The following is a 16516-nucleotide window of genomic DNA, read 5'->3' as shown; positions in this document are numbered from 1 at the left end:
ATTTTCTTTCACATACCAGCATCCTGAGAGATTTTTGATAATAGAAGGCTTTGAATTCCTGCATTTTCTGAGAGTTTGGAATAATGTAAGGCATTGTGTCCAAGAGAATCTACAAGGTTTAGGTCTGCACCCTTTTTAATTAAGGCTTCCACAGTGTGTGAGCTGCCAATCTCACAAGCCAGCATGAGAGCAGTCCTAAAGAAAAAAGAAGACATAAGAATCAGTACTGAAAACCCACTATGAAAACTCTTTCCTAGGAAATCATTTGCCTAGAGATGGGAAAAAAAAGATTAAGTGCAGTTAAACCTTTACTACATTTAATCTTCCCAAGAATTCAAAATGAAATGCCATCAAGAAGTAGTGGCTGCTGCTTTTAAAGCTTCAAGTTATATATATCAAAATATTGAATCATAACAATTACATAGACACAATCTTCCAAAATATCTGATATAGAATGATGGCAATTCTTGTAACTGGCACATATCTTAAACCTTCTTTCTCCTCAAGTATTTTAAAGAGCTTAAACATTGTTAAGAGATTTTTTAAAAGGAACCAATAGTTCATTTCTATTTTGGTTTGCATGAAAGTCATGGGAAGTGGTTCACTCACTGCACTGTTTTTTTTTTTTTTGGGAGGGGGGGGGGTCGGTCTTGGGGCCTGAACTCTGGGCCTGGACGCTGTCCCTCAGCTCTTCAGCTCAAGGCTAGTGCTCTACCACTTGGGCCACAGCACCCACTTCCGGCTTTTTCTGCTTATATTGGTGCTGAGGAATCGAACCCAGGGCCTCATGCATGCAAGGCAAGCACTCTACCACTGAGCGACCTTCCCAGACCCTCACTGCAATTATTCAAGAGTACTATCAGAGTCATTCAAACATGATGTCATAGAGGTTTGGCAGAAATTGCTTTTAAGTTGAAACAAACTTGATTACTAATAAAGGTAGAAAATTAAAAAGGAGAAAGGTTGAAAATACTTGATATCATCCAAAATACAGCTGTGATAAGACAGAAAATAGAATATGAGTCTCTGAGGTGATATGATTTCTTTCTACTTGAGTACCTTCCATTTTTGTCCCTGGAATTGACATCTGCTCCATGATCCAGGAGAAAACGACAGACTTCACTGTGGCCATTTTGTACTGCAAGAAGCAGTGGTATATTCCCATCCTAGGAGACAAGCTCACATTTAGATTTTAACTCCAATACCAAGTAGCAGAATTACAAAGGCCTGTTCTTCCCACATCCTCCTGCTATCTATCTTACACTGCTGGTCTTAGATTTAACTCATCATGATACACTGTGTCCCTTAGAGCCACTATTACATCTTAGCACAACTCTTTACTTTTCCTACAAATTTATCTTTCCCTACAAGTCTCAGCCTCTTAGGCTGTTTGCTTTTTTAGCCCTCACAAAATCTGAATAGTTATGGAGAAAGTATGTCCAGGCTGAAGGCAAGTATATCATGTGTACTAAGACAACATGCTGGAAATAATGGACTCATCACACCATTCTACCTTTCTCTTTCCAGGATGCACACATACCTTTTCATAATCGTACTAGATATTAAAACATACTACAAGAGTCTATTAGTAACACATGACATGATAAAGTAATGGATAAAAAGAAATTAATTGATTCAACAGAACATGACAGTTAAAAATCTCTTTGGGGGGAATGAAAATTAGATCCTGACATACAAAATGTCAGGTAGATTAAGAATATAAACCGTTTAATACAGAATATTTAATGAGAGAGTACTTGGAAGAACATAAATTTTAGGTAAGAATTTCTAGCCAGGCGCTGGTGGCTCAAGCCTGTCATCCTAGCTACTCAGGATCTAGAGGTTCAAAGCTAGCCCAGCAAGAAAGTCTGTGAAATTCATCTCCAATTAACCACCAGAAAACCAGAAGTGGAACTTTACTGAAGGCAGAGCACTAGCCTTACTGAAAGAGCTCAGGGACAGTACCTGGACCCTGAAAATATCCAAGATTAACCAGAAAATATTCAAAATTATCACATGGGGTATAGAAGGAAAACAACAGCTTTTCTATTTACACTTATTTATTTTTACAAATCAAGAGGTTTTTATTCCTATCATGGTTGATGACAGAATATATGTAGTCCTTAGAAATGTATAAGAAGTTCCTATAAAATATTTTAGTGACCAATGAGGATTAATAAAAACATGAAACCATGTGACAGAAAGAGAATCTAGGAATTTTGCCAGTTACTTAGGTGACTAAAGTCTTAGTGACTCTCACAAGTTGTCTACAGTGCTCAGTGTCCATTTCTCCTTCTAGTGCCCATCTAGCACTTACCAAGTCCTTGAGGTTTATAGGGCTCTTGTGCTCACAGAGGACCTGCACAGCCTGAAGGCAGCCCTGCGCAGCTGAGAAAGGAAACACAAACACCACTCCAGTCACAAAGCTTTCGTCACAACCAGGGCATCACACAGTTTTAGGAAGGAAAAGTTCATAGCCTGCCCACACAGCATACACTCACTGAAGATGCACTGAAAAGAAACAGCACTAGCAAGGCTAAGTATAAGACACTGGAAAACACTGCTTAATTTCAGTGTTATTCACAACTACAGCCACTGGCTGCCAGTTGCCTTCAGGCAAACATTTGGCTTAGCTTTTCATAGGATTTAGCTTTTCCCCAACTAGTAACCAAAGTCCTAGAGTGCAGTGTCAACATTTGTCTGTTGGAGTTTTGTGTCAGATAGCAAAGCAAGAGGCCTATAAATATATAAGAAGTTCATCATGATGCCCCAAATGCATCACACATTATCTGGAATGTACAAGTGCTTTTGACTAATCCTTAAAAAGAAACTTCAAACACAGCTAAAATGTGTGTGTGTGTGTGTGTGTGTGTGTGTGTATGCATGTGTATGTATGACCTCTTGCATGTAAAATACATGTCCCTCCATGAGCCATACCCTTACCATGGTAACTTTTACTGATTGCCTACAGGCAATTAATGAATTGTAGGTATGCTCCTTGATAAAACTCTGCATGTTTTATAAATGGAGTAAAATGGGAACATCTAAGGGTAATGACAGAAATCAACCCCAGAAAGACTCCTGTAAACTGAATGGCTTAAATAAAGAAAACGAAATATTCATTTCTCATGGAAGAAGACAAATGAGAGAATGCAAGGTAATTACCTGCATAATGTAAAGCGGTTTTCCCACAGCTATCAACATTTTCAGCTGGGCATTTGGACTAGAAGGTAAAAGCACATATATTAAAGTACCTGCACAAATTCTATTTCGTTCATTTTTTATTGCAAATTATGAAGTAATTTAACAGGAAACACATAATTAAGTCCAACCGCCATGTTCTAATTGCTATGCTCTTGAGGGAAAGAGACCCATGGGTAAATAATCATGAGACAAACAAGCTGTCACCCCATTGGCTGTTTTGGCTGTCCATACCTCCCTTATCTCAGGAGTCCATCATTATTGGATAAACCCTAGCTAATTAGATGCTCTGGGATGTCTCAAGAATCAACGATATATGGCTCATTCCTAAAATCCTGGCTACTCAGAAGACAAAGACCTAGAGGATAATGGATCAAAACCAGCCCAGGCAGAAAAGTCTACAAGATCCATCTCCTCTACAAGATCCATCTCCAATTAGCTAACTGGACAAGGCATGATAACACCAGCTGTCAGCAAGAAAGCCAAGCAGGATTACAAGGCTGAGTTCAGGCCAAGAAACCAGCACCAGAAAAAAAACCAAAACCAAAACCAAAAAACGTACTGAGCTTCCATGGCCTGTACTTCCTAGCTTCTTGGGAGGCTGAGATCTGAAGATCATAGTTAGAAGTTGACCCAATCATGGCAGGAAGGTCCATGAGACTCTTATCTCCAATTAACCACCAAAAAGCCAAAAGTGAAGCTCAAGTGGTAGAGCACTCCCTAGCCTGGAATGAAAAACCTAAGGAGTAATGCCCAGGCTTTGAGTTCAAGCCTCAGTACCAACACCCCTTACCACTCCCCTAAAAAAGGACAAGCAACAAAAAGAGAAGAGGAAGAGAAGATGAGGAGAGGAGATAGAATGGAGGGGTGAGGAGAGTAGCCCTGAAAAGTCTATGTTTCTTTGCCTCTCCTTCACTCCTGACCTCAGTCCAGAGGGTTCTCCATTGTTCTTCCTGGAAACTTTCTTCCTCCTTAATGTATCTCTTCAACTATCATCCTGAAATCTACAAATTAAACTGACTCCCTACCATGGAGTTTAACAGTGAGTATTGTGTATTAGCTAGCATGTGCCAGAGTGGCTTTCAGTCTCCTAACAATCCAATGTAGATACTTTTATTATTCTTAGATGAGGAAACTGAGACACAAAGAAGCTCACAGTGAATAGAAGAGCCCACATTCTTCTTCAAATGTAACACATGTCACCTGTGGGCAGCAGCCTTGCCTTGCATGATTCATGCATGATCCTACTGGCTTCTGGTCCACACCCTTTGTACATGCTCCTCTGTCTGCTTGGAATGTTCCCTTTGATACCTGCTGTGCTAGCATCATGGCTTACATATTACCTCCTCCATCTGGCCTTCCCTGCACTGCCACTTCTCAGCCCTGTTTTCCTTCTTAGTCCTATCCCATTTGTAATGTATAATTAAGTCATTGTTAGAGACACAGAATTCCACCGGGATAGAGATACAGTGCTCAATTGGCCAGTATATACTCAATTCTGAAAGTCATGCATGGTGACAAGGAAACACAAGAGATGAAAATGTTGGTGGGACTAACTGGCACTCAGGAGAAGAGTCGGTGTGAATTTGCGGAATTCCACGAAGCTCCATTTGTGTTCACTGCCTTGTGGGTACAACTTGAAAATGGTAGGCAGTAGAGAGAGGATCTGTCTCCAGCAGTCAGAAAGAGCAAAGGCCTAAAGAGTCCAAAGAGATCAGTAAAGGCAGAGGGTGGAAGGATGAACAGAGCAGGAGTCAGTGGGTCTACATTACAGACAGCGAAGGCTACACAGACAAAAGGGAAAACAGATGACTGGAGAGAGAGGCCTGGCACCCAGGGTAAGTATCCCAATGGGAAGACATCAAAAACAGAGCTTTTTAACAACTATCCAGAAAGAAGAACTTGCTCCAACAACTTATAAGCCAGAGAGGTAAGAACCGGCTACCTGAGAGTGAAATGCCTGCCCTTTAGTGGTGAGAAGAATGGAGATCGAGTTACTACTTACCAAGCGTTGGCCTAATTTTAGAACAGCACAAGGAACTGTTTAAAGGCTTCAAAGATTCCAGAGAAAAACCAATCCATTTGCATAACCAGATATAAAATTACATTAGAGGCTAGAATATCTGGTCCTAGCCCACAAAGACTTCCAGGCTTGTCAGGTTAAATCTTCCTTAAAATCAGAGCCAGATGCAAGGTCTGAACAGCCAAGCCAGGATGGGAATAGAGATTGAAAACACACACACACAAAATAAAGAACAAACAAACAAACAAACAAAAATGGAGATAAACCTGAGGGTGTAGATGGCACTGCATCTTATTTGAGCAAGAAAGGAGTGATTTGTATTTATTCCAAGTCTGTGACTGAAGGAAGCAGGTAAGCAGAGCTCTGTTAACTGTCTTCACTGGGAAGCCTCTGAATGTAGTATCATAGACAGTGATCTATTTTTCTTGAGTTTTGCTTGGAAGACCTGTGAAGGTTAACCATTCTTGGAACTGGCAGTGCATCGTGTAATGCAAGACATGAAGCTGTGATCAACGGAGTGGGACAAGCTAAAGAATGTGACCACATTTCTGCATTCGACTTTCAAAAGCCAAATGAAAACAAGATGCTGGGTCCCCAGCAGTGCTGGCGAAGGCCAAGACAACAGCTTGACAGAACAGACAGTACTCTAAACACGGACTTTATTGCTTGGGTACTGTTCCTGAAAACAGCCAGCTTGCATTTTGACTGGCAACAGCTGGACAGTACTGTAGCATGGCTATGGAGGGTGATGAAAACTGCATCTTTATAAACTTAGGGAAGTCATTACCTTAGGAGGGAATCATTATAAACTTCCTGGCAAGTTTATCAAACCAGGGAGCTCATTCAAAATTATAAAGAAGAATAAAACCAAGCACTTTTACAGGAACCAAGAAGTAAAACTAAAAAAGCTCATCAAGTTGCATACAAGGAAATAATGCTGAAACTTTACGCTGGAAGAGCTGCTTTCTATTAAGCATTTACTGAAAGCAAATGCTAGCACACTGGAGATCCACTGTGGAATGGATTTTCCAACACTGAGAAAAGATTCTGCAAAAGCTAACTACATAGAGGATACAAGTCCTTCAGAAAAGAAGTAAAAATTAAATAAAAGGGGGGAAGGGAAAGTACTAGGAAGACATACACTAATTTGTGTGTGTATCTGTGTGTCTTTGTTACTCATATTTTCATATTTGAGCTCAGGGCCTCACATGTGCTGGCAAACACTCTGCCTCTTGAGCCATGCCTCAGATAGGGTCTTACATTTTTACTAAAGGACAAAACAAATCCTCCTACCTATACCTCCTGTGTAGCTGAAATTATAGACATGAGCTTGTCTAGTTTATTTGTTGAAAGAGGAGTTTTGCTAACTTCTGGCCAGGCATGAGTCATTTCAAGTGTCACTCCAATTTGGGGGGGGGGGGGGGGAGGGAGGATTAATGGGCAGTGCTGGGAATTGAACTTTGGGCCTTGTGCTTATTTGGACAGAAGTTCTACCACTTGAGCCACACCTTAGGCTCTATTTATGTTGGTTATTTTATGCGAGGTGGGCCTGGGCTCCAATCCTCCTACTTCAGCTTCTCCATGTTGCTTGGGATGACAGGCATACACCACCACACCCTGCCACTGATTAAAAGTCTAATGAATTTTTATGTCCAGGCTGCCTCAAACGGTGATTAAACCACTCCCCAACCCCCATCCCTGACTTCCAAGTCGCTAGGATTACAGGCCAGCATGCCTGGCCTCACTCCAAATTTTGATGAGGATTCTCCTGCCAATGGACTTGATATGGAAATAATCTTGCCTTTGGGTATCATTTTAGTAATAAGGATACTCAGCAAACCCGGGATGTGGATAGCATTTTTTTTTAAAGTATGTGGAGAGAGTTATTTCTTCTTTTTTTTTTTGGGGGGGGGGGGGTCCGGTCGTGGGGCCTGAACTCTGGGCCTGGCCGCTGTCCCTCAGCTCTTCAGCTCAAGGCTAGCGCTCTACCACTTGAGCCACAGCGCCACTTCTGGCTTTTTATTCTTTGCTTATGTGGTGCTGAGGAATCGAACCCAGGGCCTCGAGCATGCAAGGCAAGCTGCTCTACCACTGAGCCACCTTCCCAGCCCCAGTTATTTCTTCTTTTATAGATGAAGCTACCTTTAAATTTTAAAAATAACACATGTATAAATTTAAGTTGCCACTGCTTTACCTGAAGGAGTTTCTTGATGCATTCAGGATGACCATTCTTGGCTGCAAGGTGTAAAGCGCTGTGTCCTGAATGGAATAAAAGCGGGAGGGTCAGGGTTTCAGAAAAGACCATACTTCTCCCACTTGACCCATCACTTTCTCAGCTCTGCAGTAAAGACAGCCATGAGAAAATAAACTGCTACTTGAAAAGATAGCAGTTGTTCTTGTGGAGATCAAGGTCTTGTTTTCTTAGTGCAAGGAAAGCGAAAAGACAGCAATCCTACCCACCAGGGGAACGATCAGAGGCTGCAATCTCTGGGGGTGAGACTTGTGGTAGACTCAGGACATGGGGCCTGGCAGTTCTGCTCTCAGCTGTCAACATGTGTGACAAACATCCCCTGGCTACAAGTCACACCACTGTTAAAACACTGCTGACCAAGAGCCCCACAACTGCCAGCTCACAAGATAGTAGGGAACATACAGAAGTCCACATACTTCTGTCCCTATTTCTGACCCCTCCAGCCCTTGTACTCCAGCCCCAAAAGGAAACCACTCTGTTTGTAGATATTCAAAACACGAGGAAGAACAGCAGCACAGCAATCAAGTAACCATAGTTAAAGTTCCCTTTGTGACTCCACATGAGTCTCTGGTATTTCTATAGTCAGATAACTACAAGAAATCCTAATGTTTTACCCAACTTCCCTGCTGACAATTGGGCCTACAGAACTTGCAAGGAAGAAAGGTTCAGCGGAAGCCGAAGGGGTAGAAGATGCCCATGCTGGGGCCTCCTGCAACTACTCTAAGTTTACCCTGTCTCCACTTGTTCTCTCACTGCCTTCGGATGCCACTGATACACGGCCTTCTGAACAAAGCCTTTCTTGGCCTCTCCATGAAAAATTCCAGTTTTGGTGAATTTTGAGTTAAACTGAGCCAACCCAATATATCTAGGAAAATCTTACATTTCCCAAATCATTTAATCAAAACTATCATGTCACCTTGGGGATAGTTTGGTTAAATGTAAATAAGTAACTCTTACTTTGGGACATGCTCCAAGTATGGTTTCTCAACCTCAGGGCTACTGATACTGGGTCATTGCTGAGTGGCTCTCCTGTGAATTATAGGAGGTTAAAGCTGCCCACATGTCTTCTCCAGTAGATGTCTAGTTATAACCATCAAAAATCTCGGGACTGGGAAGGTGGCTCAGTGGTAGAGCGCTTGCTTTGCATGCATGAGAACCTGGGTTCGATTCCTCAGCATCACATAAGCAAAAAGCCCGAAGTGGCGCTGTGGCTCAAGTGGTAGAATGCTAGCCTTGAGCTGAAGAGCTAAGGGACAGCGTCCAGGCCCCAAGACTGGACCCCCGCCCCCCCCCCCCCAAAATCTCATCACCAGGCTGAGAAAGTGGCTCAGTGGTAGAGTGCTTGCCTAACATGTATGAAGCCCTGGGTTCAATTCCTCGGTACCACATACACAGAAAAGGCCAGAAGTGGTGCTGTGGCTCAATGGTAGACTCTAGGCTTGAGCAAAAGAACAAAAGAAGCCCAGGGACAGTGCCCAGGCCCTGAGTTCAAGCCCCAGGACCATCAAAAATAAAAATCATCAAATGTCCTTTGGGAACAAAATCACATCTGGTTCAGAACCCTAGTTGAGAGGAGTAACTTATTTTATATCTCAGTTTCAATATATGATTCTCTTTTGTAGTTAAGTCTTCACTTTATAATACTAACAAAAACTTACTAATTATAGAATCATACAGCTAGGAAATACTATATTTAAGATCAGAGGGTCACAGGATCATGGTGAGCTACACAAAAGCATGTGTAAGGCCAAAAGAGTCTTCCTTTCATTCTGAGACTGATACACTGAGAAGTTAAGAGCGTATAAGAAAAACTGCCTTGGGGCTGGGAAGGTAACTCAGTGGTAGAGCACTTGCCTTGCATGCATGAGGCCCTGGGTTCTATTCCTCAGCACCACATAAGAAAAAAGCTGGAAGTGGCAATGTGGCTCAAGTGGTAGAGTGCTAGCCTTGAGCTGAAGAGCTGAGGGACAGCGCCCAGGCCAGAGTTCAGGCCCCACGACTGGACCCCCCCAAAAAAAGAAAAACTGCCTTGCTTCGGGGTGGTACGGAGTGAGGGGAGAGGAGAATGAGAAGAAAACCCTCTACATCTCCCAGAAGAGCTGGGGAAGATTAAGGAAAAATGAGCGAAAAGAGACTCTCAGCATTAGAAAAACAAAGATCTTTTCTTCCTCTTCCCCTCTTTTATAGAACCCCTACTCCCTTCCAGGATGACTAAATCATAAAAGTTTAAGTCTAGTTATACTGTGCATTAACTAGGCTTTGGTGGGCTAGCTTGGCCTCTCCAATCATCATTTATACCACTGTGTCTAAGGATAAGCACATTCTGAATTTTAAACAAATGCCTCACAAATGAACTTCTGGAATACATCCTGATTGTAACTTGGACAATGTTTATGTTGTGTATGCAGTGTATTAACTTTGGATGATGCTGTGAACAAAAGCTGTTCCACACAAACAAAATCCATTTGACAAAGGCATAGCTCTCCAAAGCTAACATGGTAGGACATGGATATAACTAAGGAACAGACTTTCCTTTCACTTCGTGTTCTAGTCAGACCTGGAAGCAAGTGCTTGGTTTCTAGAGAAACAAAAGTTCTTTCATTCCCTAGTTCTGTGATGTTTTCTCTTAATTAGCTGCCTGAAAGTATTTTTTTTTTGTAATTTAAAATAATCTCAAAAATCAAAATGACAAATTATTCCTTGGATACAATACTACACTAAAATGAAATGTTTTTCATTGCTAACATTAAAATAAAACTGTCTTTCCAAATGCAAATTTTTCCTGGACAGCAGATACTGATTTAGTGACAGAACCCCAAGGTTCTGAACTGCAAGGAAATAGTGCATGGGTCTGGCTCTAACATAGTTATAGATCTGTCTGGAATATCAGGAAGTAATTTCCCGGCAGACAAAAAAAAAAGGCAACCATAATTCAAGTGCACTCCTGCAGAATTCTGTCTACAATTGAAAAGAGCAATACTATTTATAACTCTTAAGTACTAGACTGCAGGTAGCTCAGCTACCCCAGCCATAGAATACATTCTCCCTAATGTAACTCAATGGCCATTTATTCAATGCTTAAGGTTGCTGGAAAACATATGAGCCCTAATATGATAGAAGGATGTTTGACAAGGCTGAGCACAAACTTATCCAGTGCATGCCTCAACATTTTATGACTGAGAAAGTCATCAGATATACACATATGGCTAACTTATATCAAAAAGTCAAATCCTGAGAAATCAGTTTCTAGTCATAACATAGAGATACTCAGAAATAAGATAAATGATATTCAACTAGATTCTATGCCTTAAGATACTGCCTTTTAAAAATCAGGGTTTCAGAACGGAGGAAACATTTAAGTTATAAAAGCGTAAATTTATATTACAATTTTAAATATTCTTACAATTGCATTATGCTTAGAAATCCTCATATTTAGTCCAAATTTTTTTTATCACCAAAGCACATTCACCTTGTTGTATTCCTGAGATAGAAGATCAGATTTTACAACATGTCCTTAAAACTCAACATCAGAATTATGAAATTATCCCTTACTCCCATTTTTTAAATCAAATATACATTGTTATGGTATGTCACACAGAATCAAGGAGCATGTGCATGCATGCATGTGTGTGTGTGTGTGTGTGTATGAGAGAGAGACAGAGACAGAGAGAGACAGAGACAGAGACAGAGAGAGATGGCATGTTTGTGACCTCCCCATACACATGGGTTCATGGATTCATACAAAGTCAACTGCTAAAAATCATACAATCTTTTCCAGTTTTCCTTTATTCTAAATTACTATGTGAACTACATTTATTGGTTATAACTTGCTGCTAAACTGGACAATGACACATTCTCTGCCTGAGTTTTAAGCTAAACGTTATCTTTCAAATCTTCACACAGTTTCAGATTTGAGTAGGATTAGGAATGTAATTGAACAGAAGAGCCACCCAGAAGTCAAGAAGTCTAACCTACCAACTGAAGACACTAGAGAAGAAGGCTCACTGTATGTGATGTCTTCATACCTCAATTTCCCACTCTGTCTTCTTTATAAGTCTTATAATGTTTATTAGGAAAATCAGGAGCACAAAGGGGGTAGGAGAAAATTTAAGGTAGGTGAATGTGACAGAATCTCCAGATCCTCTTTCACTCTGTTTTTACCTCCTTCTACAGCAGATACCTCTTTGATTTTTAACTAGACACTTTATTGCCCAGAACTTTCTTGTTTCCCAATACGATACAGCCACAGTCCGTGAAGCACCACAGGAAATGGAGTAGATCTCTGTGTGCAGGGGTATAGGTGCTTCTGCTCTTTCCCATGTTGCTAGGGTGCAGACAGCCTAGGCTACTGGAACCAAAAAAAACCATCCTCAAACCCACCACAAAGAAGAGCCAGGGTCCACATGGTATAAGCATAATGTTGGACTTTCTTTTGAGAAAAATGAAATTCTAATGTTAGATGCAGTCACAAAGTATCCAATGTATATGCTTCTTAACCAAGGAAACCTGAAAACTAATGCTTCAGAAAAGTATTGATAATAAAGAGAAGACTGGTCATCTTCCAGCTTCTGATAATGCTTCTCTATTCATTTAATTCTATCTGCTACTATAGAGTATAAAAACAAACAATCAAAAAAGCCTAGGTATCAGTTTTGATGCCAAGATCTGAAGCTTTTCAATAGCCTAATGTGTAAGAGAGAAAAAAACCAGCATGGCTGAACATAACAGCCAAATGCAGTGAGCACTAACATGTGCCCGGCACTGCTAAGATCTCACAGAAGCCTATGTAACACGGTAGTTGACAGAGTACTTAACTATATCTACCATCTTACCTGTTGATAATGCTCTGTTCATAAAACTGACCATAAGGCATCCATAAACATATTCAGAATTTCAAACATTTCATATAGAAGAATAACTTTAAGAAATACTCATTTCTAACTCCAGTAAACCAGTGTAAAAAGGAGAAAACTTCCAACTTGACTAGCCTATAGATTTTAATTATGAATAAAAAGGAGATGAGATCGTGACAAAAGTGGTAAAGTACTTGCCTAGCATGGACAAGACTCTAGGTTAAGACTCTGCAGCATCACAGGGGTGGGAAGAGGGGTGAGAAAAAAGAAAAAGAAAAAAAGTCTGTGTATTTTGAAAGAAAACATTTTTTTCCTTCAAAAATCTCTACCAGGCAGTTTGATTTATGGCAACAGATTTTTCTGCCAGTTCTCAATAGGTTTTTGAGTTGAAGATGAATGGGTTTCAGTATTATGGCAGTAGTTTTAGTGAAAACACCTGGCTTGTCCAAACTGAGCCATTTTAATTCCTTCTCTAATCACAAAATCTGCTTGGGACTAATGAGGACTATTGAGGCAAAGAACTGAGACTTTCATTAGTGCAACATAAATTATTATTCCTCTTAAGGTACTTAATAAACTATTCATTCTCCTACTATTCTCCTACTAGTATTGGCATTTCTCAAATATTTTTGAAACTCTGTGGAACTGCTCAGGAAATCATTCTCTTATTTCATTCTCTCCCTATTTTTTGACCAAAAATGGTTTCATCAGTTTGACACATTTTACCTGACTTGACTTCAAATGGTTCATGGTGTGTCCTAATAAAAACCTATTCTTAAATGATAAAGGTTCCCAATCACTGAGATTATCTAGAAACAAGAAACACAAACAAAATCAAAACAAAACAAACTTAGGCAGAAAAAGCATGCCAGAGACATGGAAAATGATTCTAAATGTTCAACCATCTTGTGGGCAAAAATATTGTTCTTTTAATTCCCAAGTGACCTCCCAAGATGACTACACTTAAGAGGCCAATTTTTGGCAGGGAAGATTTTCACATATGATAGAGAAATGCAAAGCCATTGCTTTGGTCATTTTGTATGGCCAGCAGGGGCAGTATCAAAGTTACAGCCCCAGGGGCTCCTGAGAGAACTTGTAAAAGGTAAGACTACTGTACCTCCTCTTTCCCTCTGCCTTTTCATTTGTCAATAGTGGATTCATATAATAGCCCAAGGAGCTTTAAAATACATACCCATTAACCCCAACACAACTGACTGTGAATCTTAGAGGGAAGAGCCTACAGTCTCTCTCGTGTGTGTGTGTGTGTGTGTGTGTGTGTGTGTGTATGTATGTATGTGTGTGTGTGTACTCTTTATTCTTTTCCTTTCTTCCTGCCTCTCTCCATTGTAGCTCCCAGGTGATCTGGATACCATGTAGTACAAAGAAAGGGAGAAGAGATTGGGAAGCCAAGGTCAAGATAATAACCACACCTCTGTCCACTGAGCTCGTCTCAAGTAGTTGGGTGACATATAAACATTTGCTCCCTATATCATGCTACATTGTGATTGATAAAAACAAGAATTTGGTTGGTTAGTCCATACATGTAATCTTACCTATACTTATCATATCATCAAATATGAAGTACAAGAAGTATACAGCCTCTAGGTGACTAAACACACAGAAGAAAACACAAAGGAGAGCAAAATGAAACTACATCCAAACCTAGCCAATCCAAAGGGATTATGTTCTCCTCAAAGCTATCTGTAGACTCCAAATTTGTCGTAATGAACATACCTCTATGACACTTTCCCACTGGCCTGTTGGTTTCAAAGATTAAAAACCACCTACCGGTAGTATCTTGGGCAGTCACATCCACACCATGCGTAAGCATGACCCTGAGGCATTCCACGTGTCCTTTAGCAGCAGCCAGATGAAAACTAGAAAGAGAAGGAAAGGCATTTTCTTAGGGTTTTTCTTCGCTCATAGCTCAGCTCCAGAAAAGCCTTCTTCTTCACGTGGACATATTCTCAGCTGAGCTCCACAGCCACTTACATAGGCATTGTTATCAACCTTATATTCCTCACATAAATAACCGACTACCTACTAAAAGAGCTGGGTCATTTTCTTTATTCCCCTCAGACAGAAACCTCTGAAAGAGGAATGAATCCTTCCTTCTCTCTCAGTCCCCATGCTTAGAAGAAACTCTTGATCAAGAGCTCTTGTACAAAAGGGCAAGACAGGAAAATTGCTATGGTTAGCCATGTTAAGGTTTTAGCTTCAGGAAGTCTAGTTCTTATTTCTAATGTCCATGACTTTGGATGAATGAACACTTCCAATATTATGGCTTTATCAAAGCTCAGAGGAAAATAAAAACGTGTAGTCAGATGAGAAAGTATACTAAGATGTGTACGCCCTTTAAGAGCTCACACTATCTGGGTTTTTGCTTCTCTATTGTGATCTATGAGAGTTCTCTGCATCTCCATTTGCAAAATCATAAAATAAACTGTGAGGAACAAATAATTGTGTAAAAGCTCCTTCCAAAATGCAAAATGTAGTAAATCTTTTTAAAAGCCACTAATTACTACAGCCTCAACCACATAAGATGAAGCAATTTGTGACATGCTGCTTAGTATCAATGCCTTGTCTCCATGTTCAGAAAGGAGAGGTGAGCAGAAGCTAAGTCAGACCCGCATTGCTTAAAACCTGGAGGGTCAGGAGGTGAAGTTATGTGCCTCTGCAGTGAATGGAACTTAGGGACAAAGTTGTAGACAGTGGCAGACTATAAAAACCCATCCAAGACCAGCCCTGTCCACGCCTCACACTTGAGCTACTTGTATCCTGGCACCTCTCAGGGATGTAATCATCCCCACAGCAGTGTCTGGCAGCAGCAAGCCATTAATATTTAGCCTCTGATTAGGGACCAGAAGCAGTGCCAACTTTTTTAGTAAGATCCTCAAGTGGAATGTTGTGCTTCTGTGAGTGAGACTGGTCAGAGGCAGAACCGGGATTTGTCGATTTCTTCTGTGCATCCTCAGAGGTGACAGTGCTGGGGACTGATGGGCAGTGGCCATGCCCTGTCTAGATGTCAGACAACCAGGCATGTCTAGAGTTACAGCAGGCTTAGGGAACAGATGGTGCCCAGGTCACCACCTAATTAAGAGCCTCCTAATAGCCTGTATCCTGGAACAAGGGCTAAAAGAGAGTTTGCAGATTGAACTGAATTGAGTGGGAATGGGATGGGAGCAAAGCAGGAAGTTGATTACACACACACACACACACACACACACACACACACACACACACACCATTTTTGCAGCATCTGGAGATATAAAAGATTAGTAACTATGTTGGTGGGGGTTCACCAAGCCCTTATGGCTACAAGGCAGAGAAAACTATTAAACAACCTAGAAAATACACAGGTTGGCTCACCCCAAAGAGTTATCTGTGTGGCCCACAGTTCAGAAACACTGCGACGAACCATTAAAGGCAATGTATAATGATGAAATATAATTGTCTTCAAATAAGTTAAAGAAAGACTGAGAAATAAAATGAGCACATTTTCATCTTTGTATTGATATAATTCAGATGTCACAAAATTCACTCTTTAAAAATGTACTGGTGTTTTTGCATATTCACTAAGTTGTACAACCAAACTCACTGAGGGTCAGATTTTTCACTATGGTAACAAAACACCTGGCAGAAACAACTTAAGGAAGAAAGAATTCTTTTGCTCTTGGTTTCAGAGTTGTAAAGAGAGCTTCAAAGCCAGATGTTGCTGAAGAGTAATAGTAAGTTAGAGACTTCTTAGGACCTCGAATGAATAACTGAAAAGCAGGAGAAAAGCTTAGCATCCCTATTTCCATTTTGCATATGACTTTGCTCAGACTTTTTCCTCTACAGTCCCTCTGTAATCACTCTGGAATCCAGGAAAGACAGGACCGATGATGGGTAACATCATTATGACAAGGGACTGAAACTACCTCTAAAGAAAAATACAGCCTCCTGATGACAGACCACCCAGCAGATGGCCATGAATGTCATCCTGACAAGTGATCAGTGATAATTTCTCCAGAACCCTTCTTAAAACAGGGACTGACATAATGACCAACCAGGCCATACTTTGACCAGGACTATTTAATAACTATGTGTATATCTCTCCTCATGCCTCCTCTATAAAATCTAAAGTTCATATTTAATTCCTGACTATGGCGGAACATGTACTGAAGTACTATCTTCCTGTGGCTCTTA

The 16516-nt window shown here is 40.7% G+C and overlaps 1 protein-coding gene across 2 annotated transcripts in view; it reads right to left on the bottom strand.

Annotated features, from left to right (window-relative positions):
• Rai14 (retinoic acid induced 14) overlaps positions 1-16516 on the bottom strand; it is a 120593-nt gene that overhangs the window by 16109 nt on the left and 87968 nt on the right. For both annotated transcript variants that reach the window (XM_042690517.1, XM_042690518.1), the window contains exons 4-9: positions 14117-14205; positions 7419-7483; positions 3166-3223; positions 2318-2388; positions 1060-1166; positions 17-195 (exon numbers count right to left, since the gene is read on the bottom strand). In XM_042690517.1, the coding sequence (XP_042546451.1) occupies positions 17-195; positions 1060-1166; positions 2318-2388; positions 3166-3223; positions 7419-7483; positions 14117-14205 (569 nt within the window). The remainder of the gene's footprint in view (positions 1-16; positions 196-1059; positions 1167-2317; positions 2389-3165; positions 3224-7418; positions 7484-14116; positions 14206-16516) is intronic.

The sequence above is a fragment of the Dipodomys spectabilis genome, unplaced genomic scaffold, assembly GCF_019054845.1.
Source record: "Dipodomys spectabilis isolate Male_0828 unplaced genomic scaffold, ASM1905484v1 ptg000138l, whole genome shotgun sequence".
Taxonomy (NCBI): domain Eukaryota; kingdom Metazoa; phylum Chordata; class Mammalia; order Rodentia; family Heteromyidae; genus Dipodomys; species Dipodomys spectabilis.
Note: the sequence above shows the minus strand (reverse complement) of the source record. Positions and strands in the feature narration are given on the sequence as shown.